Raw genomic sequence first — 20,921 nt, forward strand, 5'->3', positions numbered from 1 at the left:
CATCGAGTGTAGCCTTTGAAAGGGAACGTCTCGGGTTACTTTGCTGTAACCCTGTTCCCTGAAAAGGTGGGAACGAGATGCTGCGTCCCAATGCCGCACTGCCTATGTGACCGGACATCTGTTCAGAAAAATCAATCTGAGGAATGTTTCCGGTTCACTCCTATTTATAACCTGCAGGTGCGTCCTATCAGATGACGTCACCCGACCGAGGTTATAAAAGCCAAAAATTTGGCGTGTTTGGTACACACATGCTTCACAACCGGCAACATGACAAGATGTTCCCGTAGCGTTCCCATAGCGTTTTCACGCAGCATCTCGTTCCCGCCTTTTCAGGGAACAGGGTTACAGCAAAGTAACCCGAGACGTACTGCTGTGAAAAATAATGGAACATTACATACTATGATGTGAATGCATTTTTATCCATACTATATATTTTTATCATATATTGTGTGCATAGTTTAGTATACAGAATTTTTATTTTCAGTAATTTTTATATTTTTCATACATAATTTGCATTGGGCTTTTTTAGAAAACATATTGCACCCTTAATGCCAATCCCAAATTTAAAAATGAGACCTGTGACAAAATAATAAATGCTGTCGGGAACCCTAATAACAGCAGCAGAAAGAACAACTTTTACAGAAAATGTTCACATTCATCATACGTGTAGCACCAAAACAAATATCAGTGTCTTGTCACAAGCAGTATGTACAGTATGTTCTCGCATTACACTTACACTCCACTGCTCCAAAGACACGCTTGCATGTTCCATAACAAGTAGACACACCTACATATCTGCTAGTTTTTTAATCTGCAATAAGGTGGCACAGTGTCTTAGTGATTAGCACTGTTGCCTCACCCCCTTTTTTAAGCAAAAGGTGTGCTTATGAGAGCACATGTATTGAATGAACCACTAAACTGGCCTACAGGTACAGGCCAAGGGGCTCAAGGACACAGAAGGTTTCTACATACTTATAGAGCATGCTAGTTGTGGTAATAATGTATCACAAAGATTCCACCAGAGTGCAACACAAGATGAGCCGGGAGTGTGTGTGTGTGTGTGTGTGTCAGATGTAGAAAGAGTACTAAAATATTCAGTAATAGCACTATTACTTTGATCATTGTTTTGCCATAAGTCAAGTTAAATTTATTACTTAGTTGACAGAAATGCTCTACAATTCTAAAATAGCTGCAGACACTAAAACCAGACAATAATAAGAAAATAAAATGAAATAAAATCCAAATAAAACAAAATACAACAATAAATAGTCCATCCTCTTTGTATAAAATAAGCAAATATAACAGAAAAAAACAATAAGTAAATAATAAATAAAAATAGGGAGAAGAATACCTCATCACTCTGCATTAAATGCCGAAGTGTATCTTAAGGTGAGATAAAAAAAAAAAAAAATAGGAAGAATCGGGGTCTGCCTGATGTTTGGGGCTGCTACTAAAAAGATGCAATCGCCCCAACTCTTACAACTTGATTTAGAAACTGTAAATAAAAGCTTAAAAGGTCAGAAATATATTAAGGTATTATTCAGGGCATTGTAAACTATTAACATTATTTAAACCTGCAGCGTTAAGCAGCGTTTTGGACCAACTGCAACCGCGTAATCGTGCCCTGGCTAATATCAACATAAAGGTTACAATAATTAAGCCGTCTTGAAATAAAAGCATGTACAGTATAACCTTTTCTAATTTTTTTTTTTTTTGGTTAAAAATGGCTTGACCTTGCCCCAGAGACTAAGTTGAAATATGTTAGCTTTAACAAGAGAGTTATTTTGCTTATCCAGTTTAAAATCACTCTCCAATAAAACACACAGGATTCTAGCTGTTGATTTTACATAAGATTTATGGGAACACGTCTAAGTGAAAGGGTTAACACATGCTCCACTATGTCCAAATACCAGCACTTTAGTTTTAGTCTCATTAAGACTAAGATGAGGATACAGAGTCACCAACAGAAAAACTTCTGTCCATCAAGTATGATCTGAACCAGTCCAGGGCAGAACCAGTAAATTCCACACTGTTTTGCAGACGATATATGAGAGTGAAATTATCCACAGTGTCAAATGCAGCTGTAAAATCTAAAAAATGAAGAATGGCAAAATTCCCTGAGTACGTAGTTATTAAGAGATCATTAAAAACTAAAAAGATCTAAAAAGAGTTTCAGTGCTGTGGAGAGCAGACTGCAACAACTCAAGAAGGCCATGTGCATTTAAGTAAGACTGTAACTGTACAAAGACAATTATCTCAATACTTTTGAAAAAAAAATTAACTTAGATATCAGTCTGAATGTAGACAGAATTGAGAGATCCAGGTTAGGTTTTAATTAATGGTTGCACCACGGCATGCTTACAAGGTGCATTGGTGCATGTTTCTTTAACTCTTGTTTCAATTGGCTTTTTAAGGGTGTGTTCACACATGACATGTTTGGTTCGAATAAAACAAACTGTGCTCTGTTAGTGTGGGTCACTTGAACAAATGTAAACCATCTGAACCTCGGTGCAAACCAAGCAAGCAAATCAAGACCACTTGAAATTGTGGGTCTCGGTCCTCTTCCAAACAGTGCAGTTTGACTAAAATGTGAACGCACCATGGACAAAGATATGTAAACAAAGCATTATCTGATTAATCATGAACTTTCTCTGGTCAACTCTGTATATGTGATATCCGATGCAAAAAAAGCAGTGTTTAGATGGGCAGGGAGTTTCAGTACCAAATTAAACACTATCAAAATAAATGTTAAATTTAATGTGCATTCGGAAACATTTACTATGGATAGTGCATAAAAACACAGGAACACTGGCAGCCCAGCGAACCTGTGTTCAATGAAGCACTCTTTCAGTTTCCAAGACTCTTGTCTCCATTCCTGCTCTAATATCACATGCCCCTGTGCTCTTGTCCCAAGAATACAGAAACTTCCATATAGCAGACTGCAGCTTGAGTGCACAGGTCAGAGTTACTGAGTTTCCTATCAGTGCAGCTTCATTAAGATCTGACCTGAGTACAGGTTTAGAGTTTTCTGTTAAAAATACAGTTTCAGAATGTAAAGTAATCTTTACTACACAAATCACTTTACAGTAAAACATTATTATTTTACTTACTTTTTTAAACACCTCAGGGATAATATCAAACAGATTATGATTTTCAGTTATTCAAACGATGCGAATGAAAATCTTTAGGGATATTAAATGGAAACTGTCAATAATATTAAAGTAAGAGTCAAAAATAACTGCTACTTGATGATTTTCTAATACCTCTACATCAGTTTATCTTTATGGGTAAATATTTTTTTGGGGAAAGTGGAACACAAAACGCAAGTCTACACATATACAGTAATCTTTATTGGAAGATATATTGGGAAACATTAGAAATAAACTTTTTTTAACTTTGTTTTGCCAAAACATCAATACAACAGTGTAGTGTTGCCACCTTACATCTCTCAAACACATATAAATAAATGTACATACTACTGACCACTCACTATAGAGTGGTCACACACCAATGGAACAATACAAACACAAATTAGGGAAATGACACACACCCGAAAGACAACACGCACACAAGAGAGATGCAACACTTTGTCATCATAATGAAATCCCTGATTCAAGTGTAAGGTCTATGTATTTACTGTTAGTTTTTAGTTCTGTGTGATGTTTGTAAATGTTGTGTCAAATCTACATATGTGTTCATATATAAAATGTATCACAAGCTTGTCTTCTTATAGTGTAAAGTCATGACAGAGGTCTTGACATATTCATCTAACCAATAATTAATGATTAAATAATTTTTTTACATTTTTTTTATAAAAGCACAGCCTGATCATGCGCTGCAGAAAATATGATAAATATTGATAAGCATTTTGATCTACATGACATAAGCAACTGATAAGACAGTAAACAGCAGACAGAATATAGAATCATTTGAATGGATGTATGAAAGCACTGCAATTTGGTGAAAATATTGATGATGGGAAGTTGTACACTGTACAACTTGGTTTGAGAGTTTCAAGTTTAATCTAAGAAATGTAGCTAAGCGACCGAGACAAACTGACATCTTAGATGTCTACTGTGTAATGGCATACTAAGTTAATGCAATAAATCAATTAACAAACAAACATACAAATGTGGAAGAATCACCTGTCAGTATGCAGTGGATGAGTCTCAACAGCACTAAAAGTGGGGAGAGAAACAGAGTGAAAATGAGTGATTAAGCGTACAGCTTAGGGAGGTTGGCTGTTGTAAGAAAATAACAGGGTGGTTTAGTGGACAGTGGTTTTACTGTGATAATTTGAAAGAAATTATTTTTCAATAACTGTCACGTCACGTAAAGCCACATCCTCACCAGAATAAACTGGCCAAAGGAATTTATTCAGCAGAAGCAGCTCATCTGAGGGGGGCATTAGAGAGCCAAGGAGCCATCTTAGGTACTCACCAGCAGGAATACACTCAGATCACCAATAATCTTCAAATCATTACAGATACTCTTCAATCTCTCTCAGATTCAGAATTAACCACCTCTTGCACCCACTCCTCGACCCCCCCTCCGATGCTTTTCACCGCCCAGGAGCCACGCCTCCCTGCTCCACCTACCTATGATGGGAACCCAGCCACGTGTCAGGTTTTTCACACCGGCATACATCTCGGGTTATGCACCCGCTCTGCACGCTTCTGCATTCCCACGAGCCAAGCATCATACACATCGCCCCTCGCCTTGGCGCATTCGTGCCAGCACTCCGCGCTTCCACATTATAGCAGGGTCTTTTCTACTCACACCACAATGCGGAATTCACGCCATGGCATTGAACTACCGCCCTGTCGACTCAGTCAGTCACAAGCACTCAAAACTCCACTTCTATCGGCAATCGACTGTCGACATTTGCACTTGGATCCACCACACCCCCCACCAAGCCTGATAGAATAAACTGGCCTAAGGAATGGATCCAGCAGAAGCAGCTCACCTGAGGGGGCATTAGAGAGCCAAGGAGCCCTCTTAGGTACTCACCAGCAGGAAATCACTTAGATCACCAATACTCTTCAAACCATCACAGATACTCTGCAATCTCTCTCCGCTCAGATTCAGAATCAACCACCTCTTGCACCCACTCCTCGACCCCCCCCAGCCGATGCTTCCCATGCCACCTAAACCACGCCTCCCTGCTCCACCTACCTATGATGGGAACCCAGCCATGTGTCGTTCTTTTTTATCTCAATGCTACCTCGTTCTAGAACTGCAGGCCATGTCATTTCCCACAGAGCGTTCCAAGGTCGCCTATATTATCACCCTCTTTACTGGAAAGGCAAGAGAGTGGGGGACAGCATTATGGGATGCCCAAGTCCCATGCTGTTTCACATATAAGACCTTCACTGATGAAATGAGGAGGGTTTTTGATCGCTCATTCACAGGGCATCAGGCGGCAAGCCAAATACTTCAGCTTCGCCCGGGAGTCCCTTCTGCCTCTGACTACGCCATGGATTTCCGGACCCTGGCACCCTCTTGTGACTGGGATGAAAAGGCCCTTTTCAAATGCTTACTCCACGGACTCTCAGACCCAATTAAAGACAAGCTAGCGACTCGGGAGTTCCCTTGGATCCGCAGGGGATCATTGATCTAGCAACCCACATTGATGCCCGGAGATGGACTCGGCGAAGTGAACGGCAGCCATGTCTCGCACCACACACCTCGGTACCTGCCTTAGTCACCCCCAGACAACTCTGAACCCATGCAGATAGGCTGTACGTGCATTTCAACAAAGGAACGTCAGCGCCGCAGAGACGACGGCTGGTCTACTGTGGTCAGACCAGCCATGTCGTGCGATCCTGCCCACTAAAAGGGCAGGCCCCCCTGTAGTTCTGGGGATACAGGGGGGCCCAGCTTCTAGTTCTTCCCTGGACCAGAGATCATGTTTTTTAGTGACCTTGACCCATGGTGATCGATCTTACGCCACTCATGCCTTAGTAGACTCCGGAACCTAGAACCAGACCAGAACCTAATTTCCTCCTCTACAGTCTTCTACTTCCTCTCACACCCCTGTGCTAAACTTTTTCCATTCAGGCCCTTGACGGTAGCAGACTCGCTCCCATTACCCATCACACCACCCTCACTATCCTATAGTTTTCAGGCAATCACATCAAAACCATCACTTTCCTAACCATTTAAATGAGGGGAGATCCCCGACTTAACCAAGGTTCCCACTGAATACCACGATTTGCGACAGGTGTTCGGTAAGTCATGGGCTATCTCTTTACCACCTCACCGCTCCTCTGACAGCACTATTGACCTCCTTCATGGCACCTCTCCACCCAAGCGGCGACTCTACTCCCTCTCTCACCCAGAGAGAGAGGCCATGGAAAATTACATTAATGAGTCATTCGCATCAGGTATTATCCATCCGTCATCTTCTCCGGCGAGAACAGAGTTCTTCTTTGTAGAAAAGAAAGACAAGTCCCTCAGACCTTGTACTGATTACAGAGGCTTAAACGAGATCACAATAAAGAACCGTTATCTCCTCCCGCTGATGGCGTCCACCTTCGAACTTCTTCAGGATGGCCATGTATTTACCAAGCTTGACTAAAGAAATGCCTACCACCTTGTCAGGATACGGGAGGGCGATGAGTGCCTTTAACACCCCCACTGGCCATTACGGATATCTAGTAGTCCCATTTGGTTTGACCAATGCACCAGCCATGTTTCAGGCCCTCATTAATGACGTCCTTAGGGACTTCCTCAATGTTTTTGTCTTCGCTTATCTGGAGGATATCCTGATCTTCTCATGCTCTGTAAGGGAACACAAACGTCACATACGCCAGGTCCTGCAACGGCTGTTAGAAAACAAACTTTACATCAAGGCAGAAAAATGTGAGTTCCACCTCCACCTCTTTTTTGGGACACTCCATCTCCCCTGCAGGCATCCAGATGGACCCCACCAAGGTCAAGGTGGCCACTGACTGGCCTTCACCCTCCTCAAGGAGAGAACTCCAATGGTTCCAGGGGTTCGCCAAATTTTATTGTCGCTTCATCCGAAGTTATAGCATGGTAGCAGCTCCACTTACGGCACTTATCTCTTCCAAAACCCCGTTCCGATGGAACTCACTGGCCGATGAGGCTTTTAAGGAACTCAAGCGCCATTTCACCACGGTGCCAGTCCTCATCTTTCCTGGCGCTGCCCTCCAGTTTGTCATGTAGGTAAATGCATTAGAGACCAGAGTAGGAGCTGTCCTGTCACAGAGATTCCCTGTTGATAATAAACACCATCCCTGCTCTTTTTTCTCCTGCCTACTCACACCCCCTGAACAAAATGATGGCATTGGGGATCATGAACTTCTGGCAGTCAAGTTGCCACTCGATGAATTTTGCTACCCCTCACCATGTGTCGAATCAACCCCACTTTGCACGTCTCCCAGATTTGCCGCCTGGCCCCTTTTCGTTATTGGATTAAACCTGTTTGGAGATTTCCTGTTACCGACCGCTTACCTGCCACCGACAACGAATTTGGATCATGGACTTCCTCAAGTCTCTCCGGCATTGACCCTCGCCCACTTTACGACCATGATTTATCTTCGCTCCTCGCCTAGCTCACGCTGCCTTTTCCCACCTGGCTCAGGCTCCTCCATTCCACGTCGGCTTGCTTCATGGAGCTCTCTCTATATATATTTTCATGCCAGCTGTGCATGCTTCTACTTCCCCGCAAGGCTCAGGTTTCTCATGCCGGCATAAATCTCGGGTTATGTGCCGGCACTCCGCGCTTCCGCATTACAGCAGGGTCTTACCTACTCACACCGCAACGCAGAATTCACCCAAGGCATTGAACTACCACCCTGTCGACTCAGTCAGTCACAAGCACTCAATACTCTACTTCTATCTCCAATCAACTGTCAACATCTGCACTTGGATCCACAACACCCACCACCGAGCCTGACAATAATTACATATCCTGAAATATCCAAAAAATATCAATTATTATGAAATTGTCTGTTTAATAACATGGTTTTGTCTGCAGTACAACCCTAGTGAAAACTACACTTTCATGTATTACAAACATATTCAAATATTTTTGCAAATATACTAACAAAAAATTGTACCATCAGTTAATATATAAAAAGTATTTACCAATTTTTTGAATAAAACTTTAACCATACTTTAAAATAATTGTATTATAGTACACTTTCCAAAAACGTTATAGAAAAACATACTTTAAGTGAAAGGTCAGTGTAATTGACGAAGCACACTTATTTAAACATGTTTTTCAATTTAGTTTTGGCATATTAAAAACAAAAAAAACCTATGCTAAAAATAATCATTGTAACAATATACAGAAAACATACACTAGAATACAAATCTTAATATATAGTGTTCCCAGTATTTTTTCAGGTAAATTTGAATATACTTGGTTATATCATGCTTTTATATTTAATGCACTACTTTCTTTCCACATGTGTGCACTTTCAAACTTGTTTTTGCACGCTGAAACTCACTTTTAAGTTTATTCCGATAATTCCTGTGTTTGTAAAGACCAGTCACATTGATTTATGTGCATGTATGTGTGTGTATGTGTGTGAGAGAGAGAGGGCAAGCGAGAGAGAGAGAGAGAACTGATGTAAATCATGCGACTGTTATTAGCAAAAAGTAATGCAGGTACTGTAAGTACTGTACTTATACATGACACTGTTACCAGAGTTCCCTAAAAGTAGTAAAAACTCCCGCATCACCTGATCCGAGGCAGATCATTAAAACCTCTATAAATAGCTGTGTGGTCTGGGAAACTGGGTTGAGCATTGTTAGTTATACTACTGTCATTTATGTGGGCATTAGGCTGTTTTGTAGGGTTTGGCTCTCATGTTGGCAATGTTAACTGTATATGTTCTGTGTGTGTCTAAGTTGGTGGAGCTGACCCAGTCATGTCAAGTGTGGTGTGTTTAATGTGTCTGTAACAGTGGCGGCTGCTAGCTTTTGAAACAGGGGAAGCTCATATTAGGTCTTCATCATAAAATTCATTATGTTATAGCACCGTCTGCATCTGCCATTATGCACAGCTTGCTAGTTTCCCCTTCCACGAGCTACTTTAATTATATGAACGAACTAACTTTACAATGTTGAAACAAGGAGCAAAGTCAAGAACGCTATAATATGTTGTTTTTTTGTTTATTTAAAGAATGATTTGTACAAACAAAAATGGTTTATATCACCAGTAAACATTACAGAGTGCAGCATCGTCGTACCACTTCACCTGCAAATCCGCATGGAACTGAACTCGAATCGCTGTAGCGCTGATGTATACTTAAGACATGCTGTCAATCAAAAAAGGGGTTCCGCCCTTTTAACAGCTCCTCCAATCATCATGCAGCATCCCAGCGTCCTGGCCCACAGGATTGGATAATCGCAGCGTTTATCCAATGACCGTCTAGTTTCAAAGCACTGAAAAAAAACGTTCAAAGCAGCCGCATTGAAGTCAATGGACGCTGGGCTTCAACGGGGAAATGCACTGTGACGCTACGGGAATGTATGAGAAGAAAATCAAGTCAGCCGACCTGCTATATCTAACTCATTCTGAACGAACTCGTCTTTGAGATGAACGTTTTTCTAACGCATTTTTAGTCAATAAAATGTTGATAAAATAGTACATAATTTGACCATTAATTATGGGGGAAGCTGAGCTTCCCTTGGATTCTTAAAGAAATCGCCACTGGTCTGTAAGTATTGTTGTTTGTGTCATCCTGTTTCCTTGTGTGTTTAGCTAGTTAGGTAAGTAGCTAGGTGTGTGTTTGGCTAGGAGATTGGTTAGCTAAAACCCATGTTGAGCTAACTGTCATGCTTCTAGCCATAGCCCCTTTGTGTTTCTAGCCTTTCCGTGTCTCTGGTCTCCCTGTGTCTCTAATTTCTGTGTCTCCAACCTGTGTCAGTTTACCTGTGTGTTTAGCCTCTGAGTGCCCCCCCCCCCCAGCCCAGCCTCTGAGTGTGTCCCCCCTAGCCCAGCCTCTGAGTGTGTCCCCCCTAGCCCAGCCTCTGAGTGCCCCCCCTAGCCCAGCCTCTGAGAGTGTCCCCCCTAGGCCCAGCCTCTGAGTGTTCCCCCCCCCAGGCCCAGCCTCTGAGTGTCCCCCCCCACCTAGGCCCAGCCTCTGAGTGTCCCCCCCCTAGGCCCAGCCTCTGAGTGTCCCCCCTCCCTAGGCCCAGCCTCTGAGTGTCCCCCCCCTCCCTAGGCCCAGCCTCTGAGTGTGTTCCCCCTAGACTCAGCCTCTGAGTGTCCCCCCCAGGTATAACATATGAAATGTTATCTGAGCGTCCTTCCCCCTAGGCCCAGCCACTGACCGTCCCCCTCCCCTAGGCCCAGCCTCTGAGCGTTCCCCCCCAGGCCCAGCCTCTGAGTGTCCCCCCCCTAGGCCCAGCCTCTGAGCGCCCCCCCCTAGGCCCAGCCTCTGAGTGTCCCCCCCTTAGGCCCAGCCTCTGAGCCTCGCCCCCCAGGCCCAGCCTCTGAGCCTCCCCCCCTAGGCCCAGCCTCTGAGCCTTGCCCCCCAGGCCTAGCCTCTGAGCCTCTCCCCCACCAGGGCCAGGCTCTGAGCCTCCCCCCCCCCCCAGGCCCAGCCTCTGAGTGTCCCCCCCCCCTAGGCCCAGCCTCTGAGCGCCCCCCCCCCTAGGTCCAGCCTCTGAGCCTCCCCCCCCCAGGCCCAGCCTCTGAGCCTCCCCACCTAGGCCCAGCCTCTGAGCCTCTCCCCCACCAGGGCCAGGCTCTGAGCCTCCCCCCCTCCCAGGCCCAGCCTCTAAGCCTCCCCCCCCCCAGGCCCAGCCTCTGAGCCCCCCCCCTAGACCCAGCCTCTGAGCCCTACCCCCCTCTAGGCCCAGTCTCTAAATGCCCCCCCCCAGGCCCAGCCTTTGAGGGTCCCCCCCCAGGTTTAACATATGAAATGTTATCTGAGCTTCCCCCCCTAGGCCCAGCCTCTGAGTGTCCCCCTCCCTAGGCCCAGCCTCTGAGTGTCCCCCTCCCCTAGGCCCAGCCTCTGAGTGTGTCCCCCTCCCTAGGCCCAGCCTCTGAGTGTCCCCCCCTCCCTAGGCCCAGCCTCTGAGTGTCCCTCCTCCCTAGGCCCAGCCTCTGAGTGTCCCCCCTCCCTAGGCCCAGCCTCTGAGTGCCCCCCCTAGGCCCAGCCTCTGAGTGTGTCCCCCCAGGTATAACATTTAAAATGTTATCTGAGCGTCCCCCTCCCCTAGGCCCAGCCTTTGACTGTCCTTATTAGGTAAGTGTAGCTATGTGCATGTTAGGCTAAAGACATGCTTAGCTAGATGTATGTGTAGCTGATTGCCATGGTTAGCTGATTGCCATGTCTTTAGCCTTAGTCCTGTCTCTTGTCTCTACTCCCTCGTCTCATCCTGTCCCTCGTCTCGTCGTGTCTCTAGTCTCTCGTCATGTTTTCCCCCGTTTCAGCTCCATGCTTAATTTGTGGGTCATGTCTTGTGTATCGTCCTTAAGCCTGTGTTTCGCCACAGGGCCTATGCTAGTTGTCCTTAAGCCTGTGTTTCGCCACAGGGCTTAGGCTCCGTGTAACAGGTATTAAAGCCTGTCTGTGTCCCTTAGGCTGTGTCTTGCCAGAGAGCCCATGTTTCACCCTACGTTTTTGAGTATTGTTTGTTGTTTGTTCCTTTGTTTGTTTTATGTGTCTTGATTTATATACTGTGGACCTTAAGACTCTTTTTGGTTACAAAACCCCTCTGTGCTTATGCCTGCTCTTTCCGCCCACGGCGACAACATCCGCCATTACACCCCGTTCGTGACACATGGTAGTATAATATGAAATGTTATTACACTTTACATGCCATAAGCAGCATGTGTGTTTCTATGAATATAACTGTCTCCTATTTATTAAATCAGTCACTTGATTTTCTGTCTGATTTTTATAGTCTCCTGTCACACATAAGACCTGCAGAGTTATTAGTATATCTAAAAGAGCCTTACATTGAACTCTACATGTTACAGTACAGAAAATATCACCAAACAAATACTGAGTAAACTATTAAATGTAAAGGATATTTCTGAAGAAATATGGACTACTAAACAATAGATTAATATTATGAACTCAAGCTGGCACAAACTTAATTTTCTAGAAACATGTGAGCGACCAGCATGCAACTTCTGATTTAATACAGTGACTATTTAATAATCAACTCATAAAGAAACCTTGTGTGGTATTTGAACATATCACAAACACTGTTCACTTTATATTCAGCATCCTAAAATACACAAATAATCACACAGAACCTGATGTCAGGACTCTTACACTATTGATTATAAACTTCATTTACCAACAATCACTGTAATAAAGACACACAGATAGGATTTACTTACAGAGCATTACACAGAGTTGGTGGAGCTCCATCCTGACCTACTAATAACTGACTAAAAAGGTGTCTGTGGCAACGCCTCAACACTTCCTGTGCTCTTAAACACTGATCACATTTGGGGGGTGGGGGGGATAAGTGGAAAGAGTAAGCAAGAGAGAGAGAGAGAGCTAATGCACACACATGACTTTTATTAGCAAAAGTTATATCTGATAACCCTATCATTATAAACAATTACTTAATAACTGCTCCCAAGTCATTCTGAATTGCCTCCATGTTGTTTGCATTATTGCTAAGATGCTGACTAGCTTCTAAATGAATCCCAAATTTCTCTATAACCCCTAATATGTGTGTGGAACAAGTAATTGTACACATTCGCACACTAGCTGTCCATTTAACACTATTCTAGATTTAACCTCCATAAGTTAATGGAGCTGATATTCTAAAGCTAAATAAGTGGAAATATATGGAGAAATTGAGATTTGCAGGTTTGTCCACCACTTGCGCAGGGTTTATTCTTCTCATCTTTTGGCTACATACAATTTTACTGGTAAAAATGTAAAACTACTTTTACCCCTGTTACTTATAGTTAAAAAAACTGTGTGTTACCAGCTTAGTAGTTAGCACTGTCGCCTTGCATCTCCAGGGTCCGGTTCGATTCCCGGCCAGGCTCGATTCCCGTCTCTGTGTGCATGGAGTTTGCATGTTCTCCCTGTGCTTGGCGGGTTTCCTCTGGGTACTCCGGTTTCCTCTTACAGTCCAAAGACATGTAGGTTAGGTTAATTGGTGTTCTAAAATTGCCCACAGTGTGTGAATGAGTATGTGAGTGTGTGTATGTCTGTGTGCCCTGCCCTACGTGTCCTAAGTCTCCTGGGATAGGCTCCAGGCTTCCGGCGACCCTGAATAGTGAGAGTGAGTTGATAATAAATGATGTTAGTTATAAAAAAAACAAAACAGCAAGGTCACACTGTCAAGATCGCGCTGTTGTGCCGGATATGGTCTTCACACAGCCAAATATATTGGAAGGAAATATCTGTACAAATGCTGAGACAGCTGTGGTGTTTTCTGCACTATCCGGAAAAAAAAAAAAAACACTTTCAGTGCTGCTGTCACTAATAATAGCAACTTATCAGCATGTCAGCAGACTTGGTATGATGCTCTGGCTTTTTTACTTTAAAGTGTGAGCAGATTATCAGTTTTACATTTTACAGTTTTGTAAAAGAAGTGATGCATACAGTTGGAGAGCCACTTCTAAACATTATTAATTCCTCATTATATCAAGATCACGTCCCTAAACCTTTCAAGTTGGCAGTTATTAAGCTGCTTCTTAAAAAATCTAATTTGGAAGCGAATGAAATAACACATTACAGACCGATTTCAAACCGTCCCTTTACATTAAAAATATTAGAAAAAGTAGTATCAGCTCAAGTATGCACATTCTTGCAGGAAAACAACATCCTTGAAGAACTTCAGTCAGGTTTCAGGCCCCATCATAGTACAGAAACTGCACAGTTAAGATTGCAAACGACTTGTTTTTAGCTTCGGGCCAAGGCTGCATATTAATACTAGTCTTACTTGATCTTAGTGCTGCATTCAACACTATAGATCATAATATTCTCATAGATCGCTTACAAAATCACATAGGTATTCAGGGACAGGCATTAAAATCATTAAGATCCTACTTGTCTGATCGATACCATTTTGTAGATCTAAATGGAAAACTGTCTGGTGTAATGCGAGTGAAATATGGGGTCCCACAAGGGTCAGTTTTAGGACCTCTGCTGTTCTCAATATACAGTACATGCTTTCCTTGGGTAACATCATTAGAAGACATGGGATTAGTTTCCATTGTTATGCTGATGATACCCAATTATATATCTCAACAAAACCAGACGAAATACCTAAGTTGTCTAGATTAACAGAGTGTGTCCAGGACATAAAAGATTGGATGACCAATTACTTTCTTTTACTAAATTCAGATAAGACAAAGATATTCCTCATCGGCCCAAAAACCAGCACACAACAGCTTTCACAATTCAGCCTGCGTTTAGAAGGATGTACTGTTCCTACTATCTCAACAGTAAAAGACCTGGGCATAATATTAGACAGTAACTTGTCCTTTAAAAATCATATTTCCAATATCACAAAAACAGCCTTTTTCCACCTTGGAAATATTGCCAAACTTAGGAGCATCTTATCTGTATCTGATGCAGAAAAGCTTGTTCATGCATTCATGACCTCCAGACTGGACTATTGTAATGCATTACTAGGTGGTTGTCCTGCATCCTCAATAAACAAGCTTCAGTTAGTCCAAAATGCAGCCGCCAGGGTTCTCACTAGATCCAGAAAATATGATCATATAACCCCAATATTATAATCTCTGCACTGGCTACCTGTTCAGTTTAGAATTAATTACAAAATAGTATTACTTACATACAAGGCTTTAAATGGTTTAGCTCCCACATATCTAACCAGTCTTCTGATACGTTACAATCCACCACGCTCATTAAGTTCACAAAACTGGGGGTAGGGCTTTTTCATATTTAGCTCCAAAGCTTTGGAATAGCCTTCCAGACAGTGTTCAGGGCTCAGACACAGTTTTCCAGTTTAAAAGTAGACTCAAGACGCATCTCTTTAATCTGGCATACGCGTAACTCATCCCATAACTTCATACTCCAGTACATCTATCCTGAATGGCAACTACGCTAATTCTTTCCATCTGTTCTGTATTTTTCTACTCATCCTGAGGCATCTGGAGATTGTGCCAGCTTCAGTAGACAAAGGCCAACCCTGCAAGGTTCCTGAGGCATCCAGAGAAGGACCAGCTCCAGCTGGATTCTGCTTCATGATGGTTGGAGCTACACATGCTGCTCCTGTGCTTCCAGTGATCCAGACCCCATCTGCCCTCTGCACCTGCTGACTCGTCCCTATGCTGAACTGGACTTAAATGTTAATTTAAAGAATTTCTGTTATATTAAACTTTCAGCTGCATAACACACATGATGTTATCAAATTTCTATCTGTTATTACCCAAATGAGGATGGGTTCCCTGTTGAGTCTGGGTCCTCTCAAGGTTTCTTCCTAATGCCATCTCAGGGAGTTTTTCCTTGCCTCTGTCGCCGTCACCCTTGGCTTGCTCATCAGAGACATTTCATTCATCATTCATTCATCTCATTATTATCTAGACACATTTTTCTCACACATACACAATGTATTATTATTATTATTATTATTATTATTATTATTATTATATATATTTTTTTTTATTGAAATTGAAAAAAAAATAATTTCTTTCATTTTTGTGAAGCTGCTTTGAGACAATGACCATTGTTAAAAGCGCTATATAAATAAAATAAAATTGAATTGAAGTGAACTGTCAGAGCTGTTAGCAAAAGACTGAACTAGGACATCAATTACAAACTTTTTCTGAGGGGCAATATTCAGTTGCGTTTGTGGAAAAACTATAAAGATGATTAAGTCATTCACTGGGTAAGAGCAAAGCAACAAAGATTTGTTGAAATTTCTGAAGGACCAGTCTCGTACCCCAAACAGTTTCAGCACTGAGAAAGGTTCTTTCTCACAGCATCTTATACACAACCCTGATGATATCATTAGACATAATCTATTTCTGATTAATCTTTATTGTGTTCACACATACAAGGAGTTGATTTTTTTCAACTGTGTCAAAATAGATATTTTCACCTTATCATACAATGATGGCTACAATTAGTTTGTTCCTACAGTATTCTAATTTGTACTCTGATTGTCCTTCTACATCCAGCAAGGAAGCCTAATGCTTCTACAGTCTATAGGCACATTTCCCACACAATTAAAATGTGATTTTTCATTACAGTTTCGTCCTTTTGTAATTCTGTGACAACTTATAACTTTCATACTTTATATAGTAATAAATAATAAAGCATTGTATTAGGTAAATTTATCAGACATTGTCTCTCCTGGTATTTAACGATATCATCACTAACACTAATGCACAGACAAGACATTACAGCTGTTCCTATGGGGACAAACCCCTAACACAATGGCATTAAAAAAAAATCAAACTACTTAACCTATTTACATGTTTTATAATCTTATAAAGATTTATGCAGGTCCTTTCTCTTCTATATCAGGATATAAGTCACATTTAGGATAACAGTCACCCGGTGTTGGAGGCGGGTCATCTCAGTCATCCCCACAGGGTGGAGCCCTCTCATTAATCTTAGTCAATTCAGTGTTCTTTTACTCTATGTTATTATCAATCTGCTGCAGCATTTGATATTTTACAGTGTTCAACACAATATAATTCTTGTATACAGTAGGTGGACAGGCAGGATGCGACTTTTACCGTCGGGGGCGCACGGCAACTGCATTTGGGTTTGTGCGTTTGCTGGCTTTTACCGCTGAGTGGCGCTATATAACTACAGACTGACTCCTCAGGCCTTAGTTCGTTCTCTCCAGGATTAATGAGTCACAGCTCGGCTATAGTCGCATGTAGTTGCAGATAAAATCAAGTGAACCATTGTAATTGAACGAATTCATAATCACAGTATTAACATTACAGTACAAATTTATAATTACAATTATTTTAAAAATATTTTTAGGATTGAATTTAAGCAACGTAAACATTAATACACTGAGCCTTTAAATTTTATGTGTAATTAGAAAAGCTACGTGTAGGGTCTTGCATCATCTTTTATTTCGTGTTCTTTAAATTTGTAGTAGATTTATTAACTGAAATAAATTAAACTAAACCCATAAAATTGAAACACTGTCAGATTAATGTGCAAAAACTATATAGTAAAACTATATAAGCTACACAGCCTTTATAAGACTCTAATTTTATTTAGGTGCGCTCACAATGACGAAAAAACTTTATGATTTTGTTAAATAAAGAAAGTAAACAGGGTGCGCTATTCTGTACTCTATTCTGTATTGTTTTCAGTGAACTTGAGTGCGTTAGAAAATGAGCCGAAACTCCGTGTATACTCGCCTCACAAACGTAACAAAATATATACTTATAGAAACCGAAATGTCTGCTTTTATATAAACTAATAAAAAACAAATTATTAGATTATGTAATTCGTATGTAAAGTGAATTGTAGGCGCGTCCACTTGTGCGCAGACGTCGAGATGACATTATCACCATCAGCACAGCCGAAACCAAAGAAATCACTAATTTATTAATTAATTATTAAAATGGTCAGAGTCAGTTTCATTGGTGTTTTTCCCGAAGCATTCATAATCATTGCTAATGCAACCACGGGGGGGCGCAATCCAGTGTCTTCTTGTGCCAGTCCCAAGTCTGGATAAATGCAGAGGGTTGTGTCAGGAAGGGCATCCGACGTAAAACATTTGCCAAATCAATGATGCGAATCAAGAATATAATTCCCATACCGGATCGGTCGTGGCCCGGGTTAACAACGACCGCCACTGGTGCTGTTGACCTACAGGGTGCTGGTGGAAATTGGGCTACTGTTGGTCGAAGAAGGAGAGGAGGAAGGCGTGTTCGTAAGCAGAGAGAGAAGAGAAAAGGCAAGAGTTTAGGAGTGAAAGTAGGGACTTTGAATATTGGGACCATGACAGGAAAGGGAAGAGAGTTAGTTGATATGATGCAGAGAAGAAAGGTGGATATACTGTGTGTACAGGAGACCAGGTGGAAAGGTAGCAAGGCTAGAAGCTTAGGATCAGGGTTCAAATTGTTTTACCATGGTGTGGATAGAAAAAGAAATGGAGTAGGAGTTATTCTGAAAGAGGAGTTTGTAAGGAATGTTCTAGAGGTGAAGAGAGTATCAGATAGGGTGATGAGTCTGAAGCTGGAAATTGAAGGGATAATGTTCAATGTTGTTAGTGGTTATGCCCCACAGGTAGGATGTGAGTTAAAAGAGAAGGAGAAATTCTGGAGTGAGTTAGATGAAGTTATGCAGAGCATCCCCAGAGGTGAAAGAGTGGTGATTGGTGCAGACTTCAATAGACATGTTGGGGAAGGGAACAGAGGTGATGAAAATGTGATGGGCAGGTTTGGTCTTCAGGACAGGAATGTAGAAGGACAGATGGTGGTGGACTTTGCAAAGAGGATGGAAATGGCAGTAGTAAATACTTTCTTCCAGAAGAGGCAGGAACATAGGGTGACATATAAGAGTGGAGGCAGAAGCACTCAGGTCGACTACATCTTGTGTCGACGTTGTAATCTGAAAGAGATCAGTGACTGCAAAGTGTTGGTAGGGGAGAGTGTAGCCAGACAACACAGAATGGTGGTGTGTAAAATAACCCTGGTGGTGAGGAAGGCAAAGAGGACAAAGGCAGAGCAGAGGACAAAGTGGTGGAAGCTGAGAAAGGAAGAATGTTGTGAAGTCTTTAGGGAGGAGTTGAGACAGGCTATGGGTGGTCAGGAGGTGCTTTCAGTTGACTGGACAACTATAGCCAATGTGATCAGGGAGACAGGTAGGAGGGTACTTGGTGTATCATCAGGTAAGGGGAAAGTGGACAAGGAGACTTGGTGGTGGAATGAGGAAGTCCAGGAGTGTATACAGGGAAAGAGGCTAGCTAAGAAGAAGTGGGACACTGAGAGGACTGAAGAGAGTAGACAGGAGTACAGGGAGATGCAGAGTGGTAGAGGTAAAGGTGAAGGTAGAGGTGGCAAAGGCCAAACAAAGAGCATATGAGGACTTGTATGCTAGGCTAGACAGTAAGGAGGGTGAGGGGGATCTGTACAGGTTGGCAAGACAGAGAGATAGAGATGGGAAGGATGTGCAGCAGGTTAGAGTGATTAAAGATAGAGATGGAAATGTACTGACAGATGCCAGGAGGGTGATGGGAAGATGGAAGGAGTACTTTAAGGAGTTGATGAATGAGGAAAACGAAAGAGAACAAAGAGTAGAAGAGGTGACTGTTGTGGAACAGGAAGTAGCAAATATTGGTAGAAGTGAGGTAAGAAGGGCGTTGAAGAGGATGAAGAGTGGAAAGGCTGTTGGTCCTGATGACATACCTGTGGAGGTATGGAAGTGCTTAGGAGAGATGGCAGTAGAGTTTTTGACAAGTTTGTTTAACAAGATCTTGGAGAGTGAGAGGATTCCAGAGGAATGGAGGAGAAGTGTATTGGTGCCAATTTTTAAGAACAAGGGAGATGTGCAAAGCTGTGGCAATTATAGAGGTATAAAGTTAATGAACCAGACAATGAAGCTGTGGGAAAGAGTAGTGGAAGCTCGGTTAAGGGCAGAAGTGAGCATTTGTGAGCAGCAATATGGTTTTATGCCTAGAAAGAGTACATCAGATGCAGTATTTGCTTTGAGGATGCTGGCGGAGAAGTACAGAGAAGGTAACAGGGAGTTGCATTGTGTCTTTTTAGATTTAGAGAAAGCGTATGACAGGGTGCCAAGAGAGGAGCTGTGGTATTGTATGAGGAAGTCTGGAGTGGCAGAGAAGTATGTTAGAGTGGTGCAGGACATGTATGAGAGCTGTAAGACAGTGGTAAGATGTGCTGTAGGTGTGACAGAAGAGTTTAAGGTGGAGGTGGGTCTGCATCAAGGATCGGCTCTAAGCCCCTTTTTGTTTGCTCTGGTGATGGACAGGATGACAGATGAGGTAAGACAGGAGTCCCCATGGACTATGATGTTTGCAGATGACATTGTGCTCTGTAGCGAGAGCAGGGAACAGGTGGAGGAAAATTTGGAGAGGTGGAGGTATGCTCTGGAAAGCAGAGGAATAAAGGTTAGCCGCAGCAAGACGGAATACATGTGTGTAAATGAGAGGGACTCAGGAGGATTGGTGAGGCTACAGGGAGCAGAGGTAAAGAAGGTGCAGGATTTTAAGTACTTGGGGTCAACGGTCCAGAGCAACGGAGAGTGTGGAAAGGAGGTGAAGAGGCGGGTACAGGCAGGTTGGAATGGGTGGAGAAAAGTGTCAGTGTGTTGTGCGATAAAAGAGTATCAGCAAGAATGAAAGGAATGGTGTACAGGACAGTGGTGAGACCAGCGATGCTCTACGGCTTAGAGACAGTGGCGCTGAAGAAAAGAAAGGAGGCAGAGTTGGAGGTAGCAGAGCTGAAGATGTTGAGGTTCTCCTTGGGAGTGACAAGGATGGATAGGATTAAGAATGAGTTTATCAGAGGGACAACCCACGTTAGATGTTTTGGAGATAAAGTCAGAGAGGCCAGATTGAGGTGGTTTGGGCATGTTCAGAGGAGAGATTGTGAATATATCGGTAGAAGGTTGCTGAGGTTGGAACTGCCAGGCAGGAGGTCTAGAGGAAGACCAAAGAGGAGATTTATGGATGCAGTGAGAGAGGACATGAAGTTAGTTGGTGTGAGAGAAGAGGATGCAGAGGATAGGGTTAGATGGAGGCAGATGATTAGCTGTGGCGACCCCTGAAAGGGAACAGCCGAAAGACAAAGAAGATTCATAATCATTGCTCTACTTCTGCTGGTGCGGTCTGGAAAACTTTACGCGCGCTGATGCAGGATCACATACACATACATACCCACACATATATACACACACATACATACACATACAGGTACGCCTGTATGAATAAATTGTTTAAATGTATGTATCTCATTGCTGTACTGTTTGGGAAGGGACGTGCCAATGACGATT

General features: G+C 42.7%; 1 protein-coding gene across 1 annotated transcript in view; it reads right to left on the reverse strand.

Annotated features, from left to right (window-relative positions):
• LOC128520578 (titin-like) overlaps positions 1 to 20,921 on the reverse strand; it is a 200,846-nt gene that overhangs the window by 117,554 nt on the left and 62,371 nt on the right. The window contains exon 7 of the mRNA XM_053494878.1: positions 4,662 to 4,666. Within this exon, the coding sequence (XP_053350853.1) occupies positions 4,662 to 4,666 (5 nt within the window). The remainder of the gene's footprint in view (positions 1 to 4,661; positions 4,667 to 20,921) is intronic.

This window comes from Clarias gariepinus, chromosome 1, assembly GCF_024256425.1.
Source record: "Clarias gariepinus isolate MV-2021 ecotype Netherlands chromosome 1, CGAR_prim_01v2, whole genome shotgun sequence".
In the NCBI taxonomy this organism is placed as follows: Eukaryota; Metazoa; Chordata; class Actinopteri; order Siluriformes; family Clariidae; genus Clarias; species Clarias gariepinus.